This window comes from Myotis daubentonii, chromosome 12, assembly GCF_963259705.1.
Source record: "Myotis daubentonii chromosome 12, mMyoDau2.1, whole genome shotgun sequence".
Taxonomy (NCBI): domain Eukaryota; kingdom Metazoa; phylum Chordata; class Mammalia; order Chiroptera; family Vespertilionidae; genus Myotis; species Myotis daubentonii.
The window spans coordinates 20,054,864-20,079,107 of record NC_081851.1 but is presented as its reverse complement, the minus strand read 5'-3'; the positions used below and the strand labels follow the sequence as shown (position 1 = coordinate 20,079,107).

Here is a 24,244-nt window from a genome sequence, read left to right as displayed (position 1 = left end):
TGGTGTGGCCCAGTGGTTGAGCATCGACCAGGAACCAAGAGGTCGCCTTCGATTCCTGCTCGGGGCACATGTCCAGGTTGCAGGCTCAATCCCTAGTAGGGGGAGTGTCGGAGGCAGCTGATCGATGTTTCTCTCTCATCAATGTTTCTATCTCTCTATCCCTCTCCCTTCCTCTCTCTAAAAAAACAAATCAATTAAATAAAAAGGGAGCTCAGTAACTGATGTAACAGGACCTTGGTACGGGAAAGGACTGGCCTGCAGCAGTGGGCAAGGAGAGACTGTACTCACATTAGCTGAGAGGGTGCAGCGCACCACAGCCTCATCCCCTTCCATGTCATCATCGGACGCCTCTTCTCGAACCTCCCCGTACACATCTTCATCGCCTTCCTGTCGAAAGAGTGGAAACCCAACCCATGATTTGGAGCTGATTTTGACATCACCACAGAACCTCTCCTGAGTCACTTAAGATTGGTTAGCACAACTGGGACCAGGTCCAGCCTTATCCAGAGTACATTTAATGGAGTAACCTCAGTACACAAGTACCCTAAGTCCTTGTGGCATGGCTTCGTAAGGTGAGTCTACTCTCTTTTCTGCTTTGTCCACAAAGGCAACCAACTGGACCCCAATCTCTCATAAACACACAATCAGTATATGTAAAAAAGAGCTAGCAGCTAGCAGGACGAGCTCTGCAGAAGCATGCTGGGACCCAGAAGTGCAGACCACACTTGGCTTGCTCATCAATCTTTACTCACACACTAGCTCACACTACACTCTGGACTCAGCACAGTATTATGTTTAAAGCAGGCACTTAATAATAAGTATATGTTAGGTGAGTGAGTTCTACAAGCAAAGCATTCTTTCAGGTCCTTGCTACTTAAACTCTGAAATTCTATTACTTGTACTGCAGGAAGAGGCTTAGCAGTCAACTATTTCACTCCATCACGTCGATAGGTAGTGAAACTGAAGCAAAATGACCTGCCCAAGATATAGGACCAAAATTCAGACCTCCTGACTCCCAGCTTGGTGCTCTGACTCTTCTGTGCTGCCCCTTCTTCCCGTCCTAGGATATGATATTCCAAGGCAAGCATTTTCCCTTCATGAGCCAAATTCAACCACTGAGAATTTTAGGGCAACTTTGCAAAGATTTTGAAGAGCCCCCTTGTTTCTGTTTAATTACAGTCAAGCAATTATGATTAGGTCATAAACCTCAGTGGCTGCTGCAACCGTTACTTAAAACAACCATACAAAACATGCCCATGCTCTTGGGCAAATGTACATCTTTTGAAACTGGCAGTAGGACACAGCACTGACCAGTGGGACATTATCACAATAAGATTAAAATGTGGCAGCATACTCCTTCAGTATATCTTTCCTTTTGCTGATGCACTTAGGTTATTTTACATTACTGCATTGATTTATAAGTTTAATTTGCTTTATAAAACCTGAAGAGGATAATTTCAAAAAAGAAGAAGAAACTAGGTCCATTTGTTTCATGCTCACCTCCTCATCAGACTCAAACTGTACATTCACACCATAGGTCTCATCAATGTTGTCATCTGAAACAAGGAGGGATTAGAGAAACAGGTAATGAAATGAGGCACTACAGAGCACATTTTCTCCCCAAATACCTGACTTGCCTCTCCTCAGGACAGATCTCAGGTCTAAGGACTCACAGACACTTAAGGATCAACATAAGAGAGCCATCTGTACTGCCACCAATGAGGCCTCCTCTGACCAGCCAACCTTGGATGTGACCCTGCTCTGCTTGCTCAACCACTTGAGTTCCCCAGGCTCTGCCCAATTTCCCCCCATCCTATATAATAAAACCCTAATATGCAAATCAACCAAACGGCAGAACGACCAGTCACTATGATGTGCACTGACCACCAGGGAGCAGACACTCAACGCAGGAGCTGCCCCCTGGTGGTCAGTGCGCCCCCACAGGGGAAGTGCCACTCAGCCAGAAGCCAAGCTCCTGGTGAGCCCAGCTGCAGTACTGGGAGCCTCTCCCTCCTCCACGGCAGGTGGACATCCTCCAAGGGGTCCCTGAATGTGAGAGTTCATCCCCCGCCCCGCCATCTCCCAGTGCACAAATGTCGTGCACCAGACCTCTAGTGTTCTATACAATAAAAGGGTCCAGAGTAAGAAATGGGTTCTGTTGTAGGGATTCTGGTATCCATCAATCATAAATCCTCAAAAACACCAAACAGATTATGGGAACTGACACATCCAGGTGTTTTAATGACTGGAGCTAGGTCACATTTAGGGGTCATCAAGCAATCAGTTAATATGAGCAGGACATAAAAAGCTCGGTTACCCATATTCTGGATTTCCTTGTCTCCGCCATAGTCTGTGATCTTCTTGCCCAAGTTCACCAGCACATGGTATCTGGTATCATCTGTCTGCCCCAGCAACAGGTCAATCTCCTTTCTCCTTTCCTTGTCACGAAGCTTTTCATTTTTTAGGACAGCTAGAACTTCATCAGCTGCCCCACAAAGAATATCACGTGGCTGGTTGTAAAAAAAACAATAAGAACATTTAGAACAATGAGATGCTGCACACCACAGTCCAGCTTTATGTGATAACCAGATGTGAAGAGTCACACCCCTTTAAAACCTGTATAGGAGATTCTGATCAGTTTCATTACCATTAATAAAAAATGCCACCGGTGCCCGCCAGTGTGGCTCAGTGGTTGAGCGTCAAACCATAAACAAAGAGGTCATGGTTCAATTCCCAGTCAGGGCACAGGCTCGGGTTGTGGGCTTGATCCCCAGTAGAGGGCGTGCAAGAGGCAGCCGATCTATCATTATCTCTCATCATTGACATTTAAATCTTTCTCCACCTTTCCCTTCCTCTCTGAAATCAATAAAAATATATTTAAATAAAAAATGCTAGTCACACAATTGAAGGAAACATAACCTTTTAAAAAGATTAGGTAGGTGGTCTTAGGAAGCAGGACACGACTTCCACTAGTGCCACATTTCTCCAGGCGGGCAGAGGCACTCTAGTCTTCCTCTAGCCCACCAAACTTTGGGTAATTCTGTCACCTCCTCTAGCACCCGCCTCACCAGAGCCTCTCTGAGACTCATGAAGGTCCTGAATCTCACCACACATACAGAGGGGTTAAGAGCAGATTCTGGACACTGACTACCTGGCTCTCCTTGTGGCTCTGCAAATACAACCTTTGTGACCTGGGAAAATTATGTAACTATTCTTTGCCTCACAGCTCTCCTCTATAAAACTGAAAACGAGTGTCAGCAGCACCTAATCATAGAGCTAACATGAGGACTGTAAGACAGAAGACATGCAAAGTGCTATCCCATATAAAGTCTCAACAAACTGGCACGGCCCACAGAAGGACACCCACAGACAAGGTTCTGCAGACAAGGCTCTTCTGGCTCCTTCCAGCTGTGACTCCCTCCCTCTCCAAAACCATGACTTCACCCTCTGGCTGCCTCACCTGGTCCCCAAGGGCAGCCTGGATGAAGCTGAGCAGCACTTCGTAAGTCTCCCGAGTTTCTTTGGTTTTGGGCTTATAGATGATGCCCACCATCTCATCGATGCCCTCCGAGAGCAGAGTGTACCCCTTCATCTTGTTGATGTCGTGCCGGTCCTCGTCACGCTTTCTTCGCCTAACGGACACACAGTGTGATGGTGAACAGGCAGAACCTTCCCTCCCAAAGGCAAGACTAAATCAGGCCCCACTCCTCTCCCTCAGCTCCATGGAACACAGGTAATATCTTAGAGCATGAATCTGTACCTCAGTAAGTCATCCCCACTTGGCCTTAGTCACTTGCAGGAGTTACTTCTTTATAGGAACACAGTAACTAACACAAAGAGAGTCCACTATCATTCTCTCTCTAGAAGCATTGAATGTTACAATGAGACATCCTCTCATTCATTTAAAAAACACAACTCTTTTCATTTTGTATGACATTATACAATTAGCAGAGCAACGGTAGCTCCAAAGGAATCTACTGCCACTGAGTCCCAACAAATTAGAATGGGTAAAGAAGTCATATTTTGCAAAGTGGAAGACCAATAACACATTAACTTATTTCAAACGTAACTACTTTAATCAAAACTGAGCCTACAAATTTTTGAGACTTCATGGGAGGAGAAAAAACAGATGATCAGGGGTGAGATGGAGATGAATGAGTTTTTAAGTTTAAAACATTTCCTCCAAAAAGTAAAAAATAACAAAAAACCTGTCATTTATACCATGGATGCTTGAATATTAGTTTATAAACTTTACAACAAAAGTAGGAAATGGGCAACAGCAGAAGGAAGTAGGGGTGGGAAGTTAGTAATGGAAGAAAAAATGTTACTGAGACAAGGGAACAGCAAGGGTCTTGAAAATATCAGAAAGAAAATTAAAATCTCTCAATGGACCAAAAAAGCATACGTTAGAAAAAGGTCAAGTTGAACTCCACCCCACCCATACGGAGGTCAGTGTCCTGTCAGCACCAGCAAAGGCCATGGCCTCAGCCCTTGGATTGTAAATTGGTGACTAAAGCTCCAAGCAGCCCTGTTCCTGACGGTGGCAGTGATGGTGGGCCTAGTGCCAGCCGATCCCCCTCCCACAATGGCACAGGCGCAGGAGCCAGACAGCCCACCACCCACCAAGACTTCTACTGGCTGTGCTCCTTCTTGGCCTGAGGTACCTCGGGATGCTGTGCTAAAGGTTACTCCTTTGGGTGGAATAAAGGTTTTATTACAAGCTCACATTCACCATTACAAACACTTAGGAATATTTTCTATATTGCGTGCCGTTCCCAAAAGAAGGGATACCTTGGATTGTATAAATTTTAAGAAGCCCTGTCCAGCATTGATCAATGGTTAGAGCCTGGGCCTGCACACTGGAGGGTTGCGGGTTTGATTCCATCAAGGGCACATACCTGAGTTGCAGGTTTGATTCTTGCGCCTCCCCCTCCCTCCCCCGCAACCCCAGTCAGGGTGCATGTGGGAGGCAACCAATCCATGTGTCTCTCTCACATTGTTTTCTCTCTCTCTCTTCTCTCTCTCTCTCTCTCTCTCTCTCTCTCTCTCTCTCTCTCTCTCTCCTCCCCACTCCTTTCCACTCTCTCTAAAAATCAATGAAAAAATAGCCTTACTCCTTTGGTGAGGATAAATAAGAATTTTAGGAAATGGTACGATGATAATTCGAATCTTTCCCTATGGTGCAATCCAGTTTATGGCATTTGAGCATTATAAACATTAATTACTACAAATCTGGGAATTTCTGGTTATGTGTACAGATCAATGGCTGGATCCATGGCAGGTATGACAGCATACCTTCTTGACATGGTTAGAGTCACCCAGAATTCCAGGTGAAAGAGAAATACACACAGCATATGCATGCACTCAAAACAATGTATGCAAGGGAAGGCAGTTTCCTTGGATTTTAGAGGCCTGAGGCCTACTATATTAGGATTGGCTCCATATGCAGTTGTTTCACTTTTTACTTTTGATACCTTAAAGAGTGTTGGGCTTTCCCATGCACATACCCTTCTTGGCAGACCTTCATCAGACAATCCTAATGTCTGTTTTAAAAACTCACATAAACTTTCCTTGTGGTGGCGCTGCTGGAGCAATAGCACAGACAATATCCTACTCGTTTGATGTCGCTCATAGGCGAGTGCCATTAGGAACTATTCTTCCAGAATTTGAAAAGTACCTTACCATGCCGGAGACTATGAAATACGCCTATGGACACCATAGAACTGGAAAAGGATTATATCATGGTTTATCTCTGAACTATATTCACTAAATTCCCTCTCAAGCAGGGGCTTTTACAACAACATATGAACTTATGAAGCAACTTTTTCACTTCAGCTGAAAAAAATTTTCTTTCCTTAATAAACTCTTAGAGGGAGAAATAAAATGTTACTTTATTTTGGGGCAAACAACTTGAAAGGGGATATTTATCCTGTCACAGGAATCACTGATATTTCAGCACTTGAATTTTTATTAATCACAAATCAAAGTGGTTACTATACCTTCTGATACCAAAAGTTACACCATAGAACATTGGAAAAAAATCCTAAACTGATGCTACCTAATCAATTAGGTCAGTGGTCGGCAAACTCATTAGTCAACAGAGCCAAATATCAACAGTACAACGACTGAAATTTCTTTTGAGAGCCAAATTTTTTAAACTTAAACTATATAGGTAGGTACATTGTTAATAACTTAATTAGGGTACTCCTAAGGCTTAGGAAGAGCCACACTCAAGGGGCCAAAGAGCCACATGTGGCTCGCGAGCCACAGTTTGCCGACAACAGAATTAGGTTATTTAAAACCATTCAAAAGTGTTATTTGCACATAGAAGTAACTTAAAATGGGATTCAAGAAGTTGCCATTAGCTTTATCATGCTGTCCCAAGCTTTTCATTGTAATAATGACTTTCAAAGACTCTAATATTGATCATTATTATTGTAACAAACTTTGCAGCAGCATGACGAGAACTGAACTTTTAAGTTATATAAGCCATAGCTTAGAAGCCAGGATTGAAATAGTATTCTTACTATTTCTCTTCTTAAAATTCTGCTCCACTGCCCTCTGGTGTGGCTCAGTGGTCGAGCATCAAACTATGAACCAGGAGGTCACAGTTCGATTCCTGGTCAGGGCATATGCCCGGGTTAGGGGCTTCATCCCCAGTAGGGGGTGTGCAGGAGGCAGCTGATGGATGATTCTCTCTCGTCACTGATGTTTCTATCTCTCTCTTTCTTCCTCTCTCTGAAATCAATTTAAAAGGAATTCTGCTCCACTGAATAAAAGGACAAACACTTTTTCTCTTTTCAAAAAAATAAATGCTGTATTTAAAAAGTAGTCAAATAGAGGCTTATCAATAAATGAAGAATTTTCAGGTATTGGTCAAGTGTTATTCCCATATACACACACAAAAAAGTTATTCCTAGTAAATAGTAAATACTGACTATCTGCTCTCAAAATAGATTAGCATTGTAGATTTGTTTTGTTAGATAATTTGGTGCATACTAGAAAATGTATTTAATTATACCGTGAAACATCCATTAATAAAGATGGAAAGGTCAAAGACTGTTTCTAAAGTATTGTCATGATACATCAACCAGCACTTCCATGTAAAATAATTTTAGTGCAATATAAACTTAAGTAGAAATGTAAAAATGGTTTGAGTCGGCCAGGCCAGAGTGGCTCAGTTGGATGATCATCATCCTATGCACTGAGAAGTTGCCAGTTCGATTCCTGGTCAGGGCACATACCTAGGTTGCAGATTCGATCCGCAGATAGGGCATGTACAGAAGGCAACAGATCGGTGTTTCTCTCTCACATGGAGCCTGTCTGTCTATCTAAGCATGTACTCAAGTGAAGATTAAAAATAAGTAATGATTTGAATTGTTATCCTTAAAATTAAAGTGGTTTAAAATGTAAGAATTTCATGTATTGTTTTTAGAGTACTTTTATGTTTTAGTATAAGCAGGATAGAAATGGGAGAGGAACAGTTATGGTTTTATCCTCAGACATAGTGATTTGTATGAGCATAACCAATGGACACAGACAGTAGGGGGGTGAGGGCATGTGCTGAGGGGTGGGAGCAGCCAGGGAGAGGTAAATGGGGGAAAAGGGAGACTCATGTAATACTTTAAACAATAAACAATTTAAATTTTAAAAATAAATAAAATGTGTAAAATGAAAAAAAAATAGTAATTTGTAGAACTAATGTAATTTTTAAGACATTAGAAAACTAAGTTCAAAGTGTTATTTCTGCTTGGATTTTTATTTTTGCATAAAAGATTTCTTGTCACACCTTGGTAAAAATTAGATGAACTGGTTTCATTTTCAAAGTATTTATTTTAGAATAAATATGCATCTTTGTATGATTTGTAAGTGTACATGCAGGCAGAAATACATACGTTTCTAAAACTTTTTGTATATTTTCACTTCTGGATTGCTCTGTAGCAAATATTGTTATCAGATGTCTAAAATAAGTATCTCAGTTATGTTATCAATAAAAAGGACAGCAAGCCCGGCCAGTGAGGCTCAGTGGTTGATCAATGAACCATGAACCAGGAGGTCACTGGTTTGATTCCTGGTCAGGGCACATGCCTGGGTTTCCAGCTCCATCCTTGATGGGGGACATGCTGGAGGCAGCCAACGATGTTTCTCTCTCATCAATGCTTCTATCTCTCCATACCTTCTCTAAAATAAAAACCTGTGTTTTTTTAAAAGGATGGCAAACTGGTACTGGCAGAATTACAGGCATATAGATCAATGGAATAGGACAGAGACCCCAGAAATCGACCCAACCATTACGCTCAATTAATATTTGACAAAGGAGGCAAAAACATACAATGGAGTCAACAATCTCTTCAATTAGTATTGGGAAAATTGGACAGGTACATGAAAAAAAATGAAACTAGACCATCAATTTACACCATACAAAAGAATAAACTCAAAATGGATAAAAGGCTTAAATATAAGTCGGGAAACCATAAAAATTCTAGAAGAAACCACAGGCAGCAAAATCTCAGACATCTCTCGTAGCAATATGTTTACAGATACACCTCTTAGGGCAGTGGTCGGCAAACCGCGGCTCGCGAGCCACATGCAGCTCTTTGGCCCCTTGAGTGTGGTTCTTCCACAAAATACCACGTGCAGGCGCGCACGTAAAATGCGAAGTTGACTTAAAACTTTAAGTAAAGTTTATTAAGTTAATTTTAGGGAACATTGTGGAGTGAAAGAAGATATAGTGTCGAGGATTGATAAAGGTATGTTGAGATGGTTTGGACATACAGAGAGGATGAACGAAAGGAGATAGATGAAACAAGTATACAAGACGAGTGTGGATGGGAGAGTTGGAAGGGGTCGACCTCAGTGAACGTACCTCAATCAGACTGAGGATGTTTTTAGCAAAGGCCAGCTTAGGAGCACCCTGATTAAGTTAATAACAATGTACCTACCTATATAGTTTAAGTTTAAAAAATTTGGCTCTCAAAAGAAATTTCAATCGCTGTACTGTTGATATTTGGCTCTGTTGACTAATGAGTTTGCCGACCACTGTCCTAAGGCAAAGGAATCTTAGGAGAAAATAAATGAGACTATATCAAAACAAAAAGCTTCTGCACAGCAAAAGAAACCATCAACAAAATGAAAAGGGAACCCACTGTATGGGAGAACATATTTAGCAATGATACATCTGATAAAGGGTTCATACCCAAAATATATAAGGAACTCATACAACTTAACAAAAGGAAGATAAACAATCCAATTTAAAAAATGGGCAAAGGACCTACTAAATAGACACTTCTTCAAAGTGGACACACAAACGGCCAAGACACACATGAAAAAATGGTCAAAGTCATTGATCATCAGAGAGATGCAAATTAAAATGACAATGAGGTATCACCTCACACCTGTCAGAATGGCTACCATCAACAAATCAACAAATGACAGGTGCTGGCGAGCATGTGGAGAAAAGGGAGCTCTAATCCACTGCTGGTGGGAATGCAGGCTGGTGCAGCCATTATGGAACACAGTATGGAGTTTCCTCAAAAACTTAAATATGGCCCTGACCGGTTTGGCTCAGTGGATAGAGCCTCAGCCTACAGACTGAGGGGTCCCGGGTTCAATTCCGGTCAAGGGCATGTACCTTGGTTGCGGGCACATCCCCAGTGGGAGGTGTGCAGGAGGCAGCTGATTGATGTTTCTCTCTCATCGATGTTTCAAACTCTCTATCCCTCTCCCTTCCTCTCTGTAAAAAAATCAATAAAATATATTTTAAAAAAATTAAATATGGAACTGCCATTTGACCCAGTGATCCCACTTCTAGGAATATATCCTAAGAAAACTGAAACACCAATCAGAAAGAATGTATGCATTCCTATGTTCACAGCAGCACAATTTACTATAGCTAAGATCTGGAAACAGCCCAATTGCCCATCAGTAGATGAGTGGATAAAAAAGCTGTGGTACATGGAATAATATGGAATACTATGCAGCAGTAAAAAAAAAAAAAAAAGAAAAAAAGAAAAAATCTCTTACCCTTTGAGACAGCATGGAGGGACCATGAGAGTATCATGCTAAGTGAAATCAGTCAGAGAAAGGCAAGTACTACATGATCGCACACACATATGTGGAATCTAATTAACAGAATAAACTGATGAATGGAGTGGATCCAGAGACATGGAAGAATGACACAGAGTGCAGAATCTCAGAGGGAAGGCAGGGGCAAGTGGGTGGGGGGGGGGGGGGGGCAATCAACCAAAGACCTTGTATGCACAGATACATAACCCATGGACACAGGCAATAGGGTGGTGAAGGCTTGGGGCAGGCTGGAGGGGGTCAATGAGGGAAAATAAGGGACATATGTAATACTTTCAATAATGAAGATAAGCCCTGACCGGTTTGGCTCAGTGGATAGAACATCGGCCTGCGGACTGAAGGGTCCCAGGTTCGATTCCGGTCAAGGGCATGTACCTTGGTTGCGGGCACCTCCCCAGTGGGGGGGTGTGCAGGAGGCAGCTGATCGATGTTTCTAACTCTCTATCCTTCTCCCTTCCTCTCTGTACAAAACCAATAAAAAATATAAAAAAAATAAAATAAAATAATGAAGATAATAAACAAACAAATAAATAAAATTAGCAATGAACTGGGGTTGGTTATGTGGAGTTTAAAATTTCAAATGTGATAACTTCTCTATTTACTACCCCCCTGGGGGGGGCATTTTATGGCACAATTATTTTAATTGATCTTTTCACTAAAAAAATGACCTTTATATCCTCTTATTGTGCTGAAACCTTTTATATAACTCAGAATGACTTAAAATATTGAAATATTTATACAGCATAGTAAAGCAGACTCTAGAAAAGTGATATGTTTCGATAGCTCCTATGTATGCACATTTACCTACATGTCTATATCTACATCTGAGTCCGTATCCATATATTTATATGTAACCTTCCATCATTTAGAAGAGGGGTGGGGAACCTTTCCTCTGCCAAGGGCCATTTGGATACTTATAACATCATTCTCAGGACATACAAAATTATCAACTTAAGCATTAGCTTGCTATGTTTGGTAAAAACATTTAATTAACTCACCCCTACTGCCCTGGCAGAGCCAGACCAAATGATTTTGCGGGCCTTATATAGCCCCAGGGCCAGATGGTCCCCACCTCTGATTTAGAGAATCATGGGGAGAAGAAACAGATCAAAGGTAAAAGTGTCCTATGAATTTCTTCGGCACTAAACAAATTAATTCTTTTCCTTTCTTAATGCATTTTGGATTCAGTACTGATGTGTTCAGACTTCAACACTACAATCAAGGGTGCATTTGAAAAGTAATTTGTCCATATGTTCAAGAACTCTTGTTTGTAGGCTGCTGAAGACAACAGGGTTTTATTTTATTTTTTTATATATCCAAAGACCATAGAGTTTACTTGATGCATTAACTGATTTTAGAGATTTTTCTCATATATATACCTGATAAAAAAAATGTATAGAGTGAGATGAACTGTACTATACCAAATATAAACTAACTTTTTGAGCAGTTTTGGTAGCAAACCAAAGCTCAAGGATCACTCAGGGTTTTAGCTGGCTGGTGTTTGCATAGGGTGATTTACATCTGATAAGGTGCAAACACCTTTTTCCACTTAAATCACTTTTTAAAAATTACTTAAAAGGGCATAAGAAGGTGAATTCTGCCATCTTCCTTAAACTTCCTAAAAAAAGAAGAAGGACAGCAAATACTTTTTCAAATGTAATGGGATAAAAGGCTAAAAGTTGTTTTCCACTTCAGGGACACCTGTTATGGCCAAAGAACCTTCTAAATTCATGTTGTTTTTACCTTCACTATGTTGTTTTAATGCCACTGATGTCTCATCCCATACACAGCATTTCAGCAAAAATGCTGCTCAATTGCTCAAAGGAAGATGGTCTTTGCATCTGAAGAAAAATCATTCTCCCCCGGGTACTCACTTGGCTCTTCTTTCCTCCTGCATTTGTGGTTTGGTCCGTTGAGCCTTATCTCCCATCCGGGTGCCCTCCAGCTTCCCAACCAGGGATAGCACCTCTCCGGTGGGTTCATCCCGACGGGTCCGGTCAATGAGAGAACGGTCAGCTTGGAGGACAAGATTTGAGTTCTGAAACAGATCACAATATTATCAAAGCTCTGATATGAGCAGGACCAATTCCTACATCACAAGGATAATAACAAAGAAAGTAAAAATCAGAGCGACTAAGCACTGATGATCACTAGTCGGAATAAAAATATGTTTTCCTAGAGGAGAGCATCGTATAATGAATGGCACGTGAGCAAAGGGCGAGCTAATCAGTAGACCGATGCGGCTCCTACCGCGGCCCCCACCCCACCCCTAGGAAAGTGCTGGGCATGCGGGGGTGACATCTGGGAGGGGGCGGGTACCGCGCTCAGAGATCGGATCCGCCCCCAACCCCCCAAACTCCCCCTGCACCCGCCCCCCCCCCCACCCCCCGCCTTCGGTGCTCCCAGGCCAGTGGTTCTCAACCTTCCTAATGCCACGACCCTTTAATTCAGTTCCTCATGGGGTGGTGACCCCAACCATAAAATTATTTTCGTTGCTACTTCATAAGTGTAATTTTGCTACTGTTATGAATCGTAAATAACTGATATGCAGGATGTATTGTCATTGTTACAAACTGAAGATAAAGCATAGTGATTAATCACAAAAACAATATGTAATTATGTATGTGTTTCCGATGGTCTTAGGCGACCCCTGTGAAAGGATCGTTCGGACCCCCCCACCCCCGCAAAGGGGTCGCGACCCACAGGTTGAGAACCGCTGTTAGGCCTTCAGGCCGAAACCGCCTTCCCCGGCCCCCGCCTCCCCACTGGGCTCGGAGCCGAGTCCTCCCGAGCCCTCACGCACCGCTTTGTACTCGTACTGCAGGCTGCGGGCGGTCACATCCGCCATGGCGGCGGCTGCTCTGGGGCTCGGCGACCCGCTCCCCTAAACCGCACGCTCCGGAGGCCAGGCGCTCAGGGCTCTCCTCCCGCCAGACCAACGCAGGGAAGACGCTCCGGAGGCAAAGAGAACTGAGTTCCCTTCCGCTTCCGGGTCGCGCGCCGGAAGGGCGGAAGGGCGTGTCTTTGGCGGTGCCTGGCGTTGTGGGGGGCGTATTCCCGGTTCGGGTAGCCTAACCCGAACTCTAAGTCCGACCGTCTCCTGCCACTTCGGACGCAGGACCAATTCCCTCCCCACCTCGAGCTCCGGCCTTCGACCCCCAGGACTCTTCACGTCAGGACAGACGCGGGCCTGCTTACCCGTCTGGCCCAAGCACTTGCTTTCCGGCCGCTGACTGCGATTATGCCGGCAGGGAAGGGTCCTTAGCCCCACTTCCGGCTGCAAGCTAAGAAGCCATCGAATGAATGAAGTGTGAGTGTGTGTAACCGCTGTCTTCCTTTGGGCTTCTCTTCCAAATGTAAGAACTGGGAGAAAGCTCTGCCCCTCCCCCCCACCCCCACCCCCACCTGCCCTACCTAAAGCCCTCGGCCAGCTGGGCCCTCAGTTTGCTCCCAAACGCTTGTCACATTCCACGGCAGGGCTCTGCACGACCCTCGGGGCATCAACTCCTTAAAGACAATTAACTTAATTTCTTACCCAGTGGTTCTCAACCTTGGCTGCACATAAGAATCACCTGGGAATCTTTTTAAAATCCTGATTTCTGGGCCCCATCCTCCGGAAATTCTCTTTCTTTGTTACTAATGTGGTGGCCCCACCCCATAACAGAGAAACAGAATTTCCGGAGGGTGAGGCCCAGAAATCAGGATTTTAAAAAGATTCCCAGGTGATTTTCATGTGCAGCCAAGGTTGAGAACCACTGGCCTAGGACAAAGCCCCTGCCCTCCCACCCCCAACCAACAGCTCTCACCTGTGGAATGGCAACTAACAGCTGAATGGGTACCGCACTTAGAGCCTGTTTGCTTTTGAAAAGTAAATGAATCCATCCTCAATAGCAGTCTCCTGAGCCCAAATTGACCTGTGGGGGTATTTTGGTTGGCTCACTATTGGCTCCTTATTTTAAAATTCCAGTAACTCACTACCACCATGACAACCAAGAAGGGGGGGGGGGGGGGGGAATGGGATACTTCACACAAAATCTGGATTTCCTGCATCTAGGGAGAAATCAACACTGGCCACATGAGACCCACCTTCCTACCTGGCATTCCTTCCAGGGCTGATGAGCATTTGCCATTGCTCCTGTTTTCTCAGACCTGGCCCCTCGCTCCTTGGTGTTACCTGCCTGGGCCCTGTAGCATCCAGTTTGCAGTCCTGACCAGATTTTTCCATCTCTAACTGGGCCTTCCAAAGGACAGTCATCCTTGTGGCAGCTCTGCCCCCAGTGGCTGTGTGACCTTGAGGTAGCTACCTGGTCTCTGGATGAGCTTCATTTTGTTACCCTTAAAATTGAGGCAATAGCCCTCATCGGTTTGGCTCAGTGGATAGGGCATCGGCCTGCGGACTGAAGGGTCCCAGGTTCGATTCCAGTCAAGGGCATGTACCTTGGTTGCAGGCACATCCCCAGTGGGAGGTGTGTAGGATGTGGCTGATCATGTTTCTCTCTCATCAATGTTTCTAACTATCTCTCTCCTTTCCTCTCTTTAAAAATTAATAAAATATATTTTTTAAAAATAATTGAGGCAATAGCCCTAGCCGGTTTGGCTCAGTGGATAGAGCATCTGCCTGCAGACTAAAGGGTCCCAGGTTCAATTCCAGTCAAGGGCACATGCCTGAGTTGCGGGCTCCATCCCCAGTAGAAGGCGTGCAGGAGGCAGCCGATCAATGATTCTCTCACCATTGATGTTTCTATCTCCTCCCTTCCCCTGTGAAATCAATATATTTTTTAAAATTTCGAGGCGCCGAAACCGGTTTGGCTCAGTGGATAGAGCATCGGCCTGCAGACTGAAAGGTCCGGGGTTCGATTCCGGTTGGGGGCATGTACCTGGGTTGCAGGCATATCCCCAGTAGGAGGTGTGCAGGAGGCAGCTGATCGATGTTTCTCATCGATGTTTCTAACTCTCTATCTCTCTCCCTTCCTCTCTGTAAAAAATCAATAAAATATATTTTTTTAAAAATAAATAAAATTTCGAGGCAATAAAACTCTCCTCACAGGACTGTTGTGATTACATGAGGTGGTACTGTACTTAAAAGCACTAATGAAGTGCCTGACTCACGGTGCGAGTTCACTGAAGGCTATAGAAATCTGAGTCCTCAAGACTGACTTTTACTCCATGGTCATGCTGTGGCTCACCCACCTGACACAAACGGGTCTGAAAACTATTTCTGGGATCCTGCTCTGCATTTCTGTGAGTGGTGCTCATGTTCACAATCCAGCCTGGGCCACAGGGAAAGCTGAAGCAAGGGAAAAAGGAAAATTCCCCATCTTTCCTTTTCCTCTCTAAGCAGTTTCTACCAAGTTTAATCCTCCATTTAGTAATTTAGATAGATTTGGCAATTTCCATAGGACATGAGTACTGGAAAGAGCTTTAGAGATAGAGTAGTTCAGGTTCTCACTTGAGGAGGCTGCAGACAAGAGAGAATTATCCCACAGAAATATATGTACAGGAAGAAAAAAATGATAGCTATGCTTCCTCACTCTAGGGAAAGGGCAGTGTTTATGTCAGAAATGGCAGCTCTGTTGGGGGAACCAGTTCAAGGAAATTTCATGGGCTTTTTTAAAATATATTTTTTATTGATTTCAGAGAAGGAGGGAGAGATAGAAACATCAATGTTGAGAGAGAATCTTTGATTGGCTGCTTTCTGCATGCCCCTACTAGGGATTGAGCCCACAACCCAGGGATGTGCCCTTGACTGGGATCGAACCCGGACCCTTTAGTCCGTAGGCCGACGCTCTATCCACTGAGCCAAACCAGCTAGGGTTTCATGGGCCTTCTTTTTTTTTTTTTTTTTTTTTTTAAATATATTTTATTGATTTTTTACAGAGAGGGAGGGAGAGAGATAGAGAGTGGGAAACATCGATGAGAGAGAAACATCGATCAGCTGCCTCCTGCACATCTCCTACTGGGGATGTGCCCGCAATATATTTTATTGATTTTTTACAGAGAGGAAGGGAGAGAGATAGAGAGTTAGAAACATCGATGAGAAAAAGGTATCCAGATTAAAAGAGATAAACAGCCCTCACCAGTGTGGCTCAGTGGATAGAGAATTGGCCTGTGAGCAGAAGGGTCCCAGGTTCAATTCTGGTCAAGGGCACATACCTCGGTTGCAGGCTCAATCCCTGGCACGTGCAGGAGGTAACCCACTGATGTGTCTCTCTCACATTGATGTTTCTCTCTCTGTCCCTCTCCCTTCCACTCTCTCTGAAAATCAATGGAAAAATATACTAGGTGAGGATTAATAACAACAAGAGATAAGTCAATGGAATAGAATTGAGAGTCCATGCCCTTGACCGGAATCGAACCTGGGACCTTTCAGTCCGCAGGCCGACGCTCTGTCCACTGAGCCAAACCGGTTTCGGCTCATGGGCCTTCTTAATGAAAAGGGTCAGACTGGGAATCTTAGTGAAGGCAAGTCAAGGAAAGAACTCAATAAGAAAAGGAAGACGAGTGGCGGTTGGAGGTTGGCATGTAGAGAAGAGAGGAAAAAGGTATCCAGGAGGCAAGAGTGCCCAGAAGGTGACCATCAGCCAGGACCTAAAGAAGACATAAACGAAAAGTTCCCATCGTAGAGACTGGCTGATGCACTTTTAGGCCATGATCAAATTGTTTTTTAGTTGCTATCCATATGAACTTCGCAGTATTCTCCATTCATTTACTCGAATCCTGAGTGAGCGTTTGACACACGTTGTGTTCCTGGTACTCTAGGGAATGAAGGAATGAAGGTGGTGTTTAGGGAAAGTTAAAATGAAGAGAGAAAGTCTAGGTCATAGAAGACAAGACCCAGAGCTGAGAATTAAGTGAAAGCAAGAATTTGATACAAGAAGTAATGGAGGGAAAACACAGGGGTGGGCAAAAGTAGGTTAAATTACCAGTCATTACCTAAACGATAAATCACAAGTAAGGACACAAAACAATAACAACAATAAGAAGACAAATAATACAATAATTAATAAATACATAATAATACAAGAATAAGCTCTGTGTTTCACATACCCACCCCTGTATGTCCCGGAGAATTCCCAGACTTCTGACAGTGGAGAGATGTTGTTGTCCTCATAACATGGAGAATGAAGCTTGAGCCAATTTATTGTAAGATTAAAAGAGATAAACAGCCCTCACCAGTGTGGCTCAGTGGATAGAGAATTGGCCTGTGAGCAGAAGGGTCCCAGGTTCAATTCTGGTCAAGGGCACATACCTCGGTTGCAGGCTCAATCCCTGGCACGTGCAGGAGGTAACCCACTGATGTGTCTCTCTCACATTGATGTTTCTCTCTCTGTCCCTCTCCCTTCCACTCTCTCTGAAAATCAATGGAAAAATATACTAGGTGAGGATTAATAACAACAAGAGATAAGTCAATGGAATAGAATTGAGAGTCCAGAAATCATTTATGAGGAAATGATTTTTTAAATTGACTTGTAGAGAGAAATTAAGGGAGAGAGAAACATCAATGTGAGAGGGAAACATCAACTGGTTACCAGGGACTCGAACCCACAACCTACGTATGTACCCTGACTGGGAATTGAACCCAAAACCTTTTGGTGTACTGGACAATGCTCCAACCAACTGAACCACCCAGCCAGGGGTGGGCAAATGATTTTTGACAAGGATACCAAGACAATGCAATGGGTAAAGAAGAGGGTTTTGTTTTTGTCTTTTTGTTAATTCTTACATGAGGATATTTTTTCCATTGCTTTTCAGAGAGTGCAAAAGAGGGAGGGAGGGAGGGAGAGAGAGAAACATTGTTGTGAGAGAGACACATCGATTGGTTGCCTCCCTCATCCATCTTTCAGGGTGGAGAATGAACCCGAAACTCAGGTACATGCCCCGACTGAGAACAGAACCCTCAACCCTTTGGTGCAAGGGCCAATGCTCTAACCACTTAGCAACACTGGCCAGGGCAAGAAGAGGTTTTTGTTTTGTATTTACCAAAAGGTTTGGGGACAACTGGATATTCACATGCAAAAGGATAAATTTACACCCCTACCACATACCATTCACAAAAATTAACTCAAAATGGATAATAAGCTTAATGTAAGAGCTAAAATTGTAGAATTCTTACGAGAAGATGGAGGGGTTTAATCTTCACGACCTTGGGTTAGGCAATGGTTTCTTAGATATGAAACCAAAAGCACAAACAAAAGAAAAAATAGATAAATTAGGCTTCATCAAAATTTAAAATAGTTGTGTTTTAAAAAGCACCATCAGGAAAGTGAAAAGATTGATAAGAGACTAGTATCCAAAATATATAAAGAACTCTTACAGCTTAATAATAAGACATATAACCCAATTCTAAAATGGGCAAAGGATTTTAATAGTCTGCCAAAGAAAATACACAAATGGTCAATAAGCACATGAAAAGATGCTCAACATCATTAGTCATTGGGGAAATGCAAATCAAAACCACAATGAAACTCTACTTCACACCCACTAAGATTGCTACAATAAATATGGACAGTAACAGTGTTGGCAGGGATATGGAGAAACTGGAACTCTCATACATTGCTCATGGGAATATAAATGGTACAGCCACCTTGGAAAATAATTTGGTAGCTCCTTCAAAAAGTTAAATACAGAGTTATCTGACCCAACAATTCCACTCCTAAGTGTTAGGTCTGATCCAATAATTGAATCAATACTCCCTCCCCTGGGAATGGACCTTTAGGCCACTTAACAATGGACATTCCACTTGCTAAGACCATTATCTCTCCCCTCCAGAGTTTCCCAGAATCCTGACCCACCCAGAAAAAGCCTGCTTGAAGTCCTTTAAAAACCTCTGACTTCCCGTCTTTGGGGGCTGGTGCCATTTTGAGGCTTAGCCCATCTGGGTTTCCAGATGACCTAGTAAATTCATACTTCTATACCCCCTTTGGCCTCATGCATTCCTCCTTCGGCGACCCTAACACTAAATATCATATAGAATTGAATATATGTGTAACCATAAACTTGCACACCAATGTCCATTGAAACACTATTCATTTTTTAAAAATATTTTTATATTGATTTCAGAGAGGAAGGGAGGGAAAGATAGAAATATCAATAATGAGAGAATCATTGATTGGCTGCCTCCTGCACACAGCCTACTGGAGATTGAGCCCACAACCCAGGCATGTGCCCTTGACCAGAATCGAACACAGGACCTTTCAGTCCCCGGTCCTCTAGCCACTGAGCCAAACTGGCTAGGGCACTATTCATTTTTAAAAATATATATTGTTGATTTCAAAAAGGAAGGGAGAGGGAGAGAGAGATAGAAACATCAATGATGACAGAGAATAATAGATTGACTGCCTCCTGCACCCCCCACACTGGGGATAAAGCCCTCAACCCAGGCATATACCTTGACTGGAAATCGAAACATGACCTCCTGATACATAGGTCGATGCTTAATCACTGAGCCACACCTGCTGGACTGAAGCACTATTCATAATAGCCAAAAGTGGAAACTACCCAAATTTCCATGAACTGATGAATGGATCACAAATTGTGGCACTTTAGATTTATATAATGGAACCAGGGTCCCAGTGCACAAATTCGTGCACCTTGAAAGTAACTGTGGGCCGTGAGACTGCAGTGGGCACAGGGGTGGGTCTCGGCCCATCCTCCGCACCCCTGCCCGGCCCCTCCTGCTATGGCCCCTGATCCCCTGTCTACCGGGAGCCCTGCTCCCACCGCCACACTGCTCCCACATGCTGACGGCTCGGCCCTGCTTGCACCTGCTGACAGCATAGAGTGATTGGCAGAACAACCCGCCATTCAGTTGTGCCCCGGTCGCCCCTCAGAAGCAGGGGGTGGTGGAGAAGCCCACAGGGGCAATCGGGGCTAGCACCTTCGCAGGCAGTGTTGTGGGTGCAAGTGGCGGCTCCAGCACTAGCAGCAAGTGCGAGAAGGGCCATCACCGGCTGTGGATGGGGGGAGGCAGCTGCTGGCCCCGATAGCTCCTCGCTCCTCGGGAGCAGGGGAGGTGAAGAAGCCCTGAGGGGCAATTGGGGCTGCTTGCACCCGCTGACAGCGCTGAGCGATCGGGACCAGCGCCAGGCGCTGGCAGCGGGTGCAAGTAGGGCCAACACCAGCTGCAGGTGCGAGCGCCTGGCGGGACCATGGTGCACAGGAGGAAAGAATTTTCAGTAACCACCAGAGGCTCGCCTGGATGACAGTGACCAGGGCCCCACCTTGGTCGGGCATCCCCACTCACCTGCTCCACCATCCTGACGCAGCCAATGCCCTCCATGTTCCTCGCTCTGCTGCCTGCTGCCAATGCCTGCCATGTTCCCCACATGCCCCCTGGTGGCCAACACACGTCATAGTGACCAGTTGTTCCGTTGTTCAGCTGTTCAGTCTATTTGCATATTAGGGTTTTATAGAGAGAGATATTATTCAGCCTCCAAAACCAGTGAAGTACTGATACATGCTACAACATAGATGAATCTCAAAAATACATTGTGTTAAAAGATAAAATGAGGCATATTGCATTTTATATAAGTGTATTTGAGTAAAAGCAGATTCAAATTGGGCAGAACCAAACCATAAGTGGTTAGGAGTGCTTCACCTACAGGAGCTAGGAGAAAGACTTTTGTAGAGAAGATGAGGAAGCAAAGCAAGGAAATTATTATCTGTAACTTACACTTTTACCTTACTTGGAAAAGCTGTTTGATTGGCTCTTTAATTGGTTGTTGTTAGGTTTTGATTTTTTAATGTGCTTGAGGCATTTCAGGATTAGGTTTGGTTTGCTTACATCAGCTGCTGAGCCATTAGAACCACCTCAGTTTAGGCCTCCTTGTCTGATTAATTTAACAAGTGAAAGAAGTCAGTCACAAAAGACCATATATTTCATTATTTCAATCATATGAAATGTCGCCGAAACTGGTTTGGCTCAGTGGATAGAGCGTCGGCCTGCGGACTGAAAGGTCCCAGGTTCGATTCCGGTCAAGGGCATGTACCTGGGCTGCGGGCACATCCCCAGTGGGAGATGTGCAGGAGGTGGCTGATCGATGTTTCTCTCCCATCGATGTTTCTAACTCTCTATCTCTCTCCCTTCCTCTCTGTAAAAAATCAATAAAATATATTTTTTAAAAAAATGTCAAAAATAGGCAAATCTATAGAGACAGAAAGTAGATTAGCAGTTAAAGGGGTGGTGTGGGGAGAGGAGAGATGGGGAGTGACTACAAATGGGAACAAGCTTTCTTGTTGGGGTGATGAAAATGTTCTAAAATTATACTCTGGCGATTGGTGCACAATTATGAACGCAGATTAAAAATAATTGAACTGTAGATTTTAAATGGAAGAATCATATGATAGCCGAGGCCGCGTGGCTTAGTGGTTGAGCGTCGACTTATGAATCAAGAGGTCACGGTTCGATTCCCGGTCAGGCATATGCCTGGGTTGCCGGCTTGGTCCCCAGTTTGGGGTGTGCAGGAGGCAGCCGATCAATGATCTCTCTCATCATTGATGTTTCTCTCTCCCTCTCCCTTCCTCTCTGAAATCATAAAAATAAAAAAATGTTTAAAGAATCATATGGTATAAAAATTATATATTAAAAAAATAAACCAACAGGATCATCCCCAAGAAGCTGAAGAACCTGGGAGCACCCCAACAGAGGGAATATTAGTTACCAAGTTGGGCTCAGATTTAGCTGTGTTCCAGTGTGCCCCATTGCGCTGTCTCTCTGCAAAGATGACCTTCAGAATTCACTACTCCCTAGCCCAGTGATGGCAAACCTATGACACGCGTGTCAGAGGTGACACGCGAACTCATTTTTTTGGTTGATTTTTCTTTGTTAAATGGCATTTAAATATCCTATATAATAAAAGGCTAATATGCAAATAGACCAAATGACGGAACAACCGGAACAACTGAAACAACTGGACAACCAGTCACTATTACATGCGCTGACCACCAGGGGGGTGTGCACGGAACATGGTGGGTGTTGGCTGCAGTGGGATGGTGGAGCAGGTGAGTGGAGGCGCCAGACCAAGGCGGGGCACCAGTCACTGTCATCGGGGCAAGCCTCTGGTGGTTATTGAAAGTTCTTTGCTCCCGCATGCCACAATCCCACCTGGTGCTCACACCTGCTGCTGGTGCTGGCCCCGCTCACAGCCGCAGCCAGCACTGGGCACCGGTCGGTGGAGAAGCCCTGAGGGGTGATTGGGGCCAGCAGCCACCGCTTGCACCCACTGATGGCACCAAGCAATTGGGACTGGTGCCGGGTGCCAGCAGTGGGTGTGAGCGGGGCTGGCACCATCAGCATGTGGGAACAGCAGCAGTGGGAGCAGGGCTGGTGGCAGAGAGGGGACCGGGAGTCACGGTGGGAGGGGCCGGGCGGAGGGCCGAGGATGGGCCGAGACCCACCCCTGTGCCCACTGCAGCTTCACGGCCCATGGTTCCTTTCCAGCTGCACGAATTCGTGCACTGGGCCCCTAGTATAAAATAAATATCAAAAATATAAGTCTTTGTTTTACTATGGTTGCAAATATCAAAAAATTTCTATATGTGACACGGCACCAGAGTTAAGTTAGGGTTTTTCAAAATGCTGACACGCCAAGCTCAAAGGTTCGGCATCACTGCCCTAGCCCCAAACTGACACAGGTTGCCCAGAGTCCGGCCTTGCATTTCTGTACCTGAAGACTTATGACTTCATTTAGTTACCTCTCAAATATTTATCTGTGCACTAAACTCCATGAGCACTTTTAGGGACTCAGAGAAACAAGGTGCAGTTAGAACCCTTGAGAAGTTTCAGTCTTGTAGAAGAAATTAAAACATACAAATAACTACAGTTAAAAAGCAGGATGCAGCCAGTGCCACAAGGAGGGCATTGTGTGGAGATCAGAGAAGTCACTTCGGATTTAGGAACCAGAGCGAAACTTTACAGATGTGTTATAAAGGCTGGCTAAGATTTTAGTAGAGGTGAAGATTTCAGGGGGATACAGAAAAACAAAAGTGTGAAGTTGGAAGACAGACATATCCCAAGAACTGTTAAGAGCTCAATTCAGCTGAGTGTGGGCAATGAGAAGAAAGGAATCATGGATATAATTTAGAATCTCTCTCTTTCTGTTTTTTAAATCCTCACCTGTGGATATTTTTAGAGAGAGGGAAAGACAGAGAAAAACATCGATGTGTGAGAAACACGTCGATTGGTTGCCTCCTGTACCCGACCTGACCAGGGCCCGGGCAGGGAGGAGCCTGCAACCGCAGTATGTGCCCTTGACTAAAATCGAACCCAGGATCCTTTGGGCCACATGCCAACACTCTACCCACTGAGCCAAACCAGCTAGGGCATTTAAGATCTGTTGAAAAAATGGCCCTAACCGATTTGGCTCAGTGGATAGAGTGTAACCTGCAGACTGAAGGGTCCCAGGTTCAATTCCAGTCAAGGGCATGTACCTTGGTTGCGGGCACATCTCCAGTAGGGGGTGTGCTGGAGGCAGCTGATTGATGTTTCTCTCTCATCGATGTTTCTAACTCTCTATCCCTCTCCCTTCATCTCTGTAAAAAAATCAATAAAATATATTTAAAAAAATTAAATATGGAACTGCCATTTGACCAAGTATTCCTACTTCTAGGAATATATCCTAAGAAACCCGAAACACCAATCAGCCGAACCGGTTTGGCTCAGTGATGGAGTGTCGGCCTGTGGACTGAGGGTCCCGGGTGCGATTCCGGTCAAGGGCATGTGCCTGGGTTGCGGGCACATCCCCAGTGGGAGATGTGCAGGAGGCAGCTGATCGATGTTTCTCTCTCATCGATGTTTCTAACACTCTATCTCTCTCCCTTCCTCTCTGTAAAAAATCAATAAAATATATTTTTTAAAAAAAGAAACCCGAAACACCAATCAGAAAGGATATATGCACCTCTATGTTCATAGCAGCACAATTTCCCTATGTTCATAACAGCACAATTTACAATAGCTAAGATCTGGAAACAGCCCAAGTGTCCATCAGTAGAGGAGTGGATAAACAAGCTGTGGTACATTTATACCATGAATACTATGCAGCAGTAAAAAAGAAGAATCTCTTACCCTTTGAGACAGCGTGGAGAGACCTGGAGAGTATTATACTATGTGAAATAAGTCCGTCAGAAAAAGGCAAGTGTTACATGAACTCACTCATATGTGGAA

The 24,244-nt window shown here is 44.2% G+C and overlaps 1 protein-coding gene and 1 pseudogene across 1 annotated transcript in view; one reads left to right on the top strand and one right to left on the bottom strand.

Annotated features, from left to right (window-relative positions):
• The window catches only part of SNRNP200 (small nuclear ribonucleoprotein U5 subunit 200), a 35,453-nt gene extending 22,399 nt beyond the window's left edge, over window positions 1–13,054 (bottom strand). The window contains exons 1-6 of the mRNA XM_059659095.1: window positions 12,887–13,054; window positions 11,958–12,121; window positions 3,461–3,632; window positions 2,318–2,510; window positions 1,501–1,556; window positions 289–387 (exon numbers count right to left, since the gene is read on the bottom strand). Of these exons, the coding sequence (XP_059515078.1) occupies window positions 289–387; window positions 1,501–1,556; window positions 2,318–2,510; window positions 3,461–3,632; window positions 11,958–12,121; window positions 12,887–12,931 (729 nt within the window). The 5' untranslated portion in view covers window positions 12,932–13,054. The remainder of the gene's footprint in view (window positions 1–288; window positions 388–1,500; window positions 1,557–2,317; window positions 2,511–3,460; window positions 3,633–11,957; window positions 12,122–12,886) is intronic.
• LOC132213062 (solute carrier family 25 member 16-like) lies at window positions 5,078–5,873 on the top strand (annotated as a pseudogene).
• Window positions 13,055–24,244: the final 11,190 nt, after the last annotated feature.